The sequence below is a fragment of the Penaeus japonicus genome, unplaced genomic scaffold, assembly GCF_977035675.1.
Source record: "Penaeus japonicus unplaced genomic scaffold, GWHDUDI00000001_assembly GWHDUDI00000037, whole genome shotgun sequence".
NCBI lineage: Eukaryota > Metazoa > Arthropoda > Malacostraca > Decapoda > Penaeidae > Penaeus > Penaeus japonicus.
The window spans coordinates 16,819,741-16,829,740 of NW_028234439.1; the positions used below are offsets into that span (position 1 = coordinate 16,819,741).

The 10,000-nt window shown below is 36.3% G+C and overlaps 1 protein-coding gene across 4 annotated transcripts in view; it reads left to right on the top strand.

The window, feature by feature from the left end:
* LOC122260933 (bobby sox) overlaps nt 1–9,456 on the top strand; it is a 95,401-nt gene extending 85,945 nt beyond the window's left edge. For 3 of the 4 annotated variants that reach the window (XM_086532082.1, XM_086532083.1, XM_086532081.1), the window contains exons 4-11: nt 368–945; nt 1,292–2,083; nt 3,927–4,099; nt 4,464–4,634; nt 4,948–5,019; nt 5,239–5,405; nt 5,875–6,273; nt 6,495–9,456. In XM_086532082.1, the coding sequence (XP_086388208.1) occupies nt 368–945; nt 1,292–2,083; nt 3,927–4,099; nt 4,464–4,634; nt 4,948–5,019; nt 5,239–5,405; nt 5,875–6,273; nt 6,495–6,589 (2,447 nt within the window). In that variant the 3' untranslated portion in view covers nt 6,590–9,456. The remainder of the gene's footprint in view (nt 1–367; nt 946–1,291; nt 2,084–3,926; nt 4,100–4,463; nt 4,635–4,947; nt 5,020–5,238; nt 5,406–5,874; nt 6,274–6,494) is intronic. The other variant, XM_086532084.1, reaches the window with a different exon arrangement.
* The last annotated feature ends 544 nt before the right edge of the window (nt 9,457–10,000 follow it).

Here is a 10,000-nt window from a genome sequence, read left to right on the forward strand (position 1 = left end):
CTGGAATTCTTATGTTTATTATTCACAGATTTACAAAACAATTATAGAATAAATGTCAAGAAGTAAATCCCAGCATTGGAACTTGATTTTATAGGACAAGTATTCTTTGTATTTAGGAGAAACACACATGAAATCAGGTTCAGAATTATTACCCATTATGCTTCTTACTTTTATTCTGATGATGATGATGACATTTATTTTGGATTGAAGGTATAACATCAGAAAGTTTGAGAATAGAAATAGATTTTAGTGTCAGAGCTGGAGAGAATTCTTGGGTCATTCATTGCCTGGGTATATGTTTCATGTTGAAAGTCTTATACAGGAGGTCAACAAATACTAATAAGTGCTTTGTCCTTCCTTTTCACAGATGAGGCCCAGATGGGAGGGTTAAGTACTCTCCTGTCAACAGCCTCCACCAGCAGCAGCAGCAATCAGAATATAGCTAGTGGGCCCTCCAGCCTTACTACATTCACCACAGCCTATGTGTCGGCTGCAAATACGTCAACAGCTCGCTGCGCTCCTATTGACTCCTTTCCTAGTGTTGCTGCCCTTAGCACATTATCAGATGCGAATTCTGCTACCAGTGGCTCTTCAAATGCAACCGCAAACTCTACCTGTGGGTCCTCTTTAAGTACAAACACAAGTGTTACTACAAGTTTGTCCACCTGGAGCGGACCGGTACAACCTTCAGCTACGGCTCCCATTGTCTCTCCAGACTCTAATAACCCTGCCATTTCCAACGGACCCAAACCTGGCACAGGCAGTGACCCAGGTGTTGTTACAACTTCTCAAAGCAGTGTACAGTCTTCACTGTCAGAAACTGCCACCAATATGACTCCTCCAAAACCTCCTAAGAAGAGATATGTACATGCAAATATGCTGGACCAACCTGTACCTGTTGTTTCAACGCAAGCACAGATAGTACCCAGTCCGGAAAAGACCAAGGTTAGTCATTTTGGCTGTTTTTTTGTTTTTTTTACTATTTCTCTTCTTTGATAAAATATATATGAAGAAATATGTGAAAATTCTTCATGATTAAAAGATAAATAGCAAACTTAAAGATAGACTAATCAGGCCTAAGTCAAATTCTGATTTTCTTTTTCTTTTCTTTTTTTCACTTTTATGTCCTCTTGCATTGCTACTGTTAATTTGTATTGTCATAATATAATTTGACCACAGAATAAAATTGCAAAGAATCAATAATGTATGCAGTTAAAATTAAATTCTAAAGCTGTTTGATTAGCATTATTAAAATTTTGGATTTAAAGTTCTCACATTTTCATGTTTACAGATCAGTTCCACCGATGAAAATGCAAAATCTTCAGCAAGTTGGACATTCCCGCAAGGCAGACAAAAGCCAGAGGGAGGAACACAGCCAGCAACAGAAGCCATTGAGGAACAGCAGAGAAGAGTGAGCAATGGCCCCTTCAGTTCCAGATCTGCGGCAGGTCCTCCAAGCAGCCCACCTCGGGACACAAAAGCCTCCCCGCAGGACGCCAATACTCCTTCAGAAGGAAACAAACCCCCACCGATTGGATGTAGCTCACCAGCCAATGTCCAGCCTTTAAATTTAACGCGAGAGACGAAACTATGTACATCAAATCAAGAGATAATTGACAGTGTTGTGGACAGAAAGTGTAGTGAACCAAATTTCCCCAGCAGTGTTCCAAGTGAAACCCGGCCTGGGTATCCTCGCTTCTTCCGACCAGAGAACTTACATAATAACAATAACAATAATAACGATATAGAAAAGCCCTCCTTTCCGCAGGCTATTCTCAAGAAAGTGAATGGCACGTATATAAAACTCTCTATGTCACAGGCCATTGACTATGTGGTCGACAAGGCTTATGATAAGGGTAGGAAAAAGAAAGTGACGGCAAAAGGTGACGCTGGGGAAAAGAACCAAAGTGCGGAAACCAATGAGAAAAAGGAAGTCGAAGGCGAGAACCAAGAGAACACTGCCAAGGAACCACTTGACTCCAATAATAGCAATAATAGTAATCAGAGTGATAATGCCAACTCAACACAGAGAAAGCGATCCAAAGAGAAGGGTTCGGAGGAGAACGAGACGTCACCCAAAAAGGCAAGGCTGCGACTCATTTATGTTTATTAATATTGCAAGATTAAGGTGCTTTTTTTTTCTGTATTGAATATGCATACCTTGTATTTTCATGTATATGCTGTTGATCCTTCTGTGACTTCATTTTTCCTATCGTTCAAATTACAAACAGTTTATTCCTTCAGTTGTGTATGTGTAACTAAATACTGGTTAGTATCACAGTGGTATTATACCAAAAATAGACTCGAATATAATACCATAAGTTTAGAAACTAATAGAAATTCCACACATATTAAGATGCCCATCCCCGAAGGATTAACCCACTCACGACGGGGGCATTCCAGCCTTGCATGTTACAATGCCGGGGCTTTCGAACGCTTAGGCCTAAATCAATTAAATGACTGGCACCATATGGTGCCACCCGGCAACCGGGCTCTTGAAAGAGCGGTACCGTAGTGTACCACCTGTCCAGAGAGGGTTAATATTATAGGTGTTCTAGAATGTACTTCACTTTCTTCAGGGACGAATATTCATATTTTTTTTTTATTCATTTTAGCAGTTTAAGTTTTATGATTTAAATCATGTTTAAATTTTATTTTTATTGTTAGACATTTTTATGTAATACATGATATTTATAATGAAAAAATGCATTATTTGAATATTGGCTTCATTAATTATATACCCATAATTCTTATCTTAATGTAGTTTATATATCTTCGGAAGATGTTTATATCATCAACACATTTTTAACGTTGCCACCTTTGATAGTATAGCTAGTTTATGTTTTGGTTGAAATGATTGAGTTTGCTTGAAGTAAATTACAATGGTAATAAACCAGCAGTTATCAACAAGGAATTTAAAGAGTTATATCTCTCTCTTGTCCTCTTATTTTCTTATTTTCTCCTTTTTTTTATAATTTCCTTTTTGTGCTTTAATTTGATGAATGATAAAATACATGAGTAATATTCAAAATAACATTCATTTGATCATCAATGTTGCCACCCTGATGAAACAAACACTGAAACCTTTTAAAAAAATTCTCTCACCCTCCAGCCCCTGTGCTGTGGCTGTAATGCAGCCATTTTTTTTTTGCTTTGTTTCATGTTATTTTGAATATTATCCATGTAATTTACATACAGTAAATTATTAAGTTGATATTTAATTGCACTTACACAGCAAGATGTCTTTTTATATATTTGAATTGAAATACAGGAAAAAAGGATTACTTAAAACCAGTTGGTCAGTCTTTGTTTGCATTGCATAATATCAGTACAAAAGACATGTTTAGGATTTGTATATGAATGTATAAGAGTTCTTTTAATATCTACAAATTAAGATGTATTACTGAGTATATAATTTTGACATATGTTACAAATAATTCATCATGTCAGACAATGATTTTGAGACAAAATGAGCCTGGAATGCACAGTTGCTACATACAGCTAAAACTTATGCTATTCATTGGACAGATAAGTTGGCGAACCAGAAGTCACCTGATTACCGATTTCATGAATTTTTTTGAGAAATGTTTTTATTTCTCTTGATACTATTATTCCTATTAGCATTTAATTATAAGGCTGATGATGATAGTAATACAAATAATAATACAAATGATAGTTATAGAAATCAATAATTACCTCCTTAGTGAAAAAGTAATTGTAAAACCAGCTCTGTATAAAAATAAAAAAATAAAACAAAGCCATAGGGGATAGTGCAGGCTGCATTGTTAATGAGAAATATTTCTTATATCTGTGTCTCCATTCATTTCTCTCCATTTTCTCCATATAGTTATTAATGTAAATATAACACTATTTAAGATTCACTATGTAATTAGCATAAAACTAACCTAAAATTCCTTAACCCACAGAGACGTGACGTTCCCTCCGGACGTGCGGGCCGAGAGACCTCCAGAGGCATGGGAGGCGATACCTCAGGGGGACGTTCGAGAGCACCAAGGAAGCTGAAGGGAAAGCGCTATGAGGAGCTCATCTCTGAAGGTGTCCTGCAAGCACCACGGAGATCTCGGACAAGAAATAGTCGGTGCGTAAAGTTCTTTTTTTTTTCTCTCTCTCTCTCTCTTTTTCTTTTTTTTATTAGCAGTAGTAGTTGTGTTATTGTTATTATCCCCTTTGCTGCAATTTATATGATATTTGCCTTTGTCTAGGAGAAGGGTCACTGATATGATGTGATTATTATTATTTTTATCATAATTTCTATATTTTGATAATGTTTGTTTGTGATATGGCTGTTTTTACCATTTTAGTAGTAGTAGTAGTAATATGATTATCTATTATATTACTTTTATTACCATTATATCATTATCCCAATGAAGTTGTTACACAGAACTAGTACCATACTTGACAAGGAGATGACCCTACAAGCAAGGATATTTTTATCACTGCAGGTGGGAAGAGGCAGAATCTAGTTCAGCTCAGGACCAGGAAGACGAGGAGGATATACAAGGGCAACAGCCAACGCAGCAGATGCAGCAGCAGGATCCCGAGGAAGAAGAACACGAGGACGAACCCATGGAGGATGACGATGCGATGAATTCCAAAAACGAGGAAGAGAACGGGTAAGTCCAGATGTCTCGAGAGTTAATTGGGTCAAGTGGTGAATGAGGTCTGCGATTTAGAGTTTTTATCATGTCATGTTAGGTTAGAGTTTATGATTATTTTAGATTTTCTCATTTAGATAATTGGCTTATTTTGGCAATAATCATTCAGGTTCTTCCATTATTTTTTATTAGATTGTTAAGACTGCTAAAATTATTTTTCTCTTCCATTATTTTTTATTAGATTGTTAAGACTGCTAAGATTATTTTTCAGTTGAGCAAATTATATCTTCTTTCATTTCCTTTTATATCATTCTAATCTTTTCCCCATTAGGGAGGTGGGAGGGCGGCGAACTGAAGATGGAGGGAGAAAAAGTCGTCGTCAGTCAAGAAGACTACCACCAAAGTAAGTGAAAATATCCTTTGTTTCTTAAGTGTTTATATTCATTCATGCTTTTATGATCTTATTGCCATTATTATTGTTCCTTTTGTTGAGTTTAAAGAGATCATATAGAGTTACTTTAACAAGACTTTTATATGAATCAAATATAATGATAAGGATAAAAAAAGAAGAAAGCTTCTAGAAATGCCATTTTTCACTAAAAGTGATTTGCCCGTCTTGCAGTGACTTTGACTTAGAGGCAAGGATTGAAGCTCTGCCATCCCTGAGCCTGGATGACTTCACCAGGCGGAAGAAGGAGAGGAAGCGCACATCCTCGGCCTCCTCCTCCTCGCACGCGGCATCTCACGCAAACGTGCACTCCACCTCCCACCCAGCCCCACACACGACACGTGAGTAACTTTTTTGTGTCTCTTAGTGGTGAGATGGATGCAGGGGAAAGAGTGGGAGATTAATTGCTTTTTAGAAAGCCATAATAATGGTGATTCCTTTCTCTTATTTATTTTAGATTTTTCCTTTATTTTCCCTGCTGTTTTATTCTTCTTACTGTTTTCCCTCATTTGTTACTTATTGGAACTAAAGTATGAGAATGAGAGAAGTCTTGGATGTAATCAAGTGAAGGAAGAGAGTTTGTTGATAGATGTTTATCTTTAAATGGATATCCTAAAGGTTGAATTTACGATTATCAATTCTTTCATGAATCATTCATGTGTGTGATGCTGTTACTGGCAGTGAATTTCTTTCTAATCGCTAGTAGTCAAAACATTTATTGTTTTTTTTATTTCTCTATCATTTATCCTGTCATGTAACTATAATAATGTCCAACTCGTAAATACCTAAATATTACATTTTCCTTTCCAGAAGCCACCTTGGGAGTCGTGAGCAGCAGCAGTCGTGTTGCAGCACAGGCTGATTCCACGTCAGATCCTCCCCCCTCTGCATCTGCCACATCTACCGCCACTACCACAGTCACCAGTTGGCCCACAGCTGGAGGAGTGACCAGCACCAGCAATGGTGGGACCGTAGGAAATACATCTGATGGTGAGGCTGTTTCTCCAACACCATCTTCTTCCTCTTCCACCTCATCTGTCACTCAACAGCATAGTCCCTCTCAGGGTACTCTTCTGGTTGCTGGAGGATCCTTATCACCGGGAGAATCTGGTAGTTCAGAGGGCGGCCCTCGCATAGGTTCACAAAAGAGGAAAGCTCGCAAGCAGACCATCACACGGCATGATCCAGTCCATGGTCCCCTTCGAAGAGGTTTGTTTGGAGTTGACCAATATCTTCTGGATGCTTTCACCTTCTTGATGAGAGGGCTATCATTGCTTGTGCTTTCTTGATTCTTTATTCATTTTATTTTTTTCAGCTGTCATATTAGGGTCATGAGATAATTGTTATGAATTACAAGCATGTAGAATTATATCTTAACAAAGGATAATGGATTTTCAGTTTGAATTACCTTGATCTTCTCTTCATTTCAGATACAAGTGTGGTGGAGCCCAGCGTTCTATCAAGCATGGCAGGTCTTGCTGCTCTGGCAGAGGTGGCACTTAGTCAGCCATCAATGAAACTTTGAATAGCTATTTAAAGTGGCAAAAGATATTTGTTTTAAGTTGAATTAAAGAAATGTCAGATTATGTATACTACAAATTAGGATTGTATATGAATTTTTTCTTTCTTTCAGAGAATTTTCCTAATAGCCTAGTTGAATAGAAGGAATGTCAGATTATGTATACTACAAATTAGGATTGTGTATGATTTTTCTTTCTTTTGGATAATTTTCCTAAAAGCCTGCATTCTTACGAATTGGCTTTAGTTTGTTCTATGTTACTTATAGAAATTGTATTTCCATGTTTTTGAATAATAATGTTTTGTATTTGAAGTTATTCAAAATAGGGTGATTGTAAAGTTAATATTTATGTTACTGCATGTTTCTTTATGTGATCCAAATTGTGATTCGTATTTATATATTTATTTGATTTTTTATTTGATATTTCACCTTCAGTTGTGGAACATCCATATTAAAGTTCATGTTCATTGTGATCTCACATGAGGCTCATGAATTCCCATCAAAACATTTGGGATTCTATTCAAGCAGTAACTGAACTTTATGACAGGCTGTGGAGGGGGTAGAGGCACCTTGTACCCAGAACTTCCACAGTCTCTGGGATGCATATCTTGCCTTATTGGCTCTCAGAAGTCTCCCAATCTGACCAGTTGATATAGCTGCCAGAGTAGAAGGAAAGAATAATTGCAAAATCTAATTATTGATTGAGACAGTGATCTATAAAAAATCCCCATCCATTGGTCTCTGACGGTTATTCTTGGTTGAGATAGATGGACAGAGATATGTAATCATACGGTATTCACTTGACAACAGCAGCAGGTACGCTCAAGATGCTGTGTGAACGAAACATAATGTGTGATGGTGACTGTGATTTGTAATTGATAAATTATGTTAAAAATTATACATTTCTCTATTGGGATACTGTTGACTTCTAATAACAAACTTTGATAATTGATAACAAAGGTTTGCCAGTGTGTGCAGAAAGTGACCTTTCCATAACCAATTAGATCATAGTTTCTGACCTTTAAGTGTCTTCTAGCCCTCAAGTAAAGGTATAATAAGTCAGCCTTTGATCTTTATTATTTTTTATTACAAGAACACTTGCAATGAAGAGTGTGTGTTTTCAGTATTTACTGGTCTTTCACAGAAGAATTTTTGTAATGTAATGAATCTCTGTTTACGTTTCCTTCTTGGCGCTTTATTATGCAAACCACCGAAGTATAACTGATGTTTGTAGGCAGAACACTAAGAGGGACATTTTGACTCTGTTCCCAGATATATGCCATGGCTGCATTTCCTAACACATAAATGAATATTTTTGAACCATGAATAGTTCAGTCTTGCTACATTACCTAGTTAGGTCCTCTTTTTTTTCTCATTTATTAGTAAGTGAGTATCTGAAATGGTAAACTATTTTCTTTATGAAATTTTAAATACTATGTAAAACTCTGAATACATAATCACATCACATTTTGTAGCCTTAACAGTCTAATGTCTATCTAGGAATCATATGATCTAGAACCTAATTAGTATCTCCCCATTTTTTAACTGTTGCCTTTTTCCCTAATGATAAATCCCCGAGATACCCCCTACCTCTGTGAGAGTGTTACAGTCATGATCATCCAAGCTGGCGTGGGGGCTCAGCTCTCCTCTCTCCCGATTTTTCATCGTGAGAAGGACTTCAGTGATTTTGTTCCTAATACCCTAGGCATGCCCAGAGCCTAGGCTGTCGGCTTGTTTGACCCCCCCACCCACCCCTCCCCCCACCCCCATCTTTTTTCCTCCCTTTAAGTTTCCTACATATAAAGAGCCCCAGCGGTAGCACCTTGGAAGGCTAGTGCTGTAGAGTATACCCAGGTGCCAGTGTAAATCAAATGTATCCTGCACCCATGTTGAAGATAGCTTGTCTGTGGATTCATAGATATTTTTCATTTGTTAGTGTTTTTAGTGCCTTTTGTTTTCGTTTCTGGAGTTGCCTACAGTACTAAATATTTTGTATCCTCATATTTTCCATATCCACACATAGGATTGTGGATATCACTGTATTTTTAGCACCATTTTCTAGAGAAAAAAAACACAATTTCTTTTATACAGTTTCCCAGTGTTGATAACCAATGGTATGTAATGTTCTTCATTACTGTGTTGATGGAAGATAGTCAGTGTGACAAATTCAAGATTATTGACAGCATTGTCAAAGTAGAAATACTTTACTGAAATCTTCATTGTCAGATGTTTTCCACAAGCAGCCAATTGTGAAGAGCAGGCGTATTGTAACTGGTAGAAGTTCACTTGTACATTAGTATCACCGACTGTTGATGATGATGATGATAAGTAATACAAATCCTGTACCTGATTCTTAGGGAAATGTTGATCTGTTGAAACCCCTCTTAGCTATTGAAGTGTATCAGGTGCAAATTGTTGGTTTTCACATCATAATGTAGAGAAGAAGAAAACAAAAAAGATTTTGGCATCAGTGTATATTGTCTTCATCACTGAACTGGCCAATGTATTTTAGTGTGTTGATAGCCTTTTACTAATATGTACAGTGGAAGAGAGATTTTACCCCTATCTAGCTTGTTGAGTAGAATGTTATTGATATTGAGTTTTGTGACTCCATGAGCGATTTCCAACCCATTCAGGTAGTTGTAAATCTGTGAACTGATGTTTGGGATATGGAAATGAATCTTACAAACCTGGATCTGTGGGACAAAGTCGCTGATCTCGTCACATCTGAATGATTTAATTTGAAAAGCCCATTTGGGGAAGACAAGTGTGCATTTATGTATTATATTGTAATATACAGAAGAGTAAAATTCCCTATATATGCAGATATATATGAATGATAATGTTAATAAATCTATTTATTCTAAACTAAACATGTTTTTTTCTGCTCTCTGTATCCCTTGTACACTGATATTTTAATTTGTTAAGTTCATACAGATTGAGTGGGATGAACACAGTCCATTTTGACAAATATAGAAAAAAGGTATAAATGATATTGAATAAATTCACAATGCAAAAATATAATTGAAGGATTTCAATTATCTCGTCCTCAGAATTACATGTAATTCTGAGGAAACGCATCAATAACATTTCTTATGTTTTGAAGTTATTCCGTTTAATTTATATCTTTTTCTACTTAAGTGGGATTACATGGAATAATTTACATCATTTTACTGTAGAAATATTTGGAATTATGAAAAGCCTCATAAGACCATATTATTTGACAGATTAACAAAAATTAGAAGAGAAACTCAATGTTTTTGAGTTTTGATATACTTTGTAAAAAGCCAAATCACTAGGAACATTAATTTTCATTGTTATAACAATATATCACAACAGTAAACATACACATTTTCCTTGAGCTTAATTTTTATATAGATACTAATGTTAATCATTCTGATATTTCTTCTTTGTTAT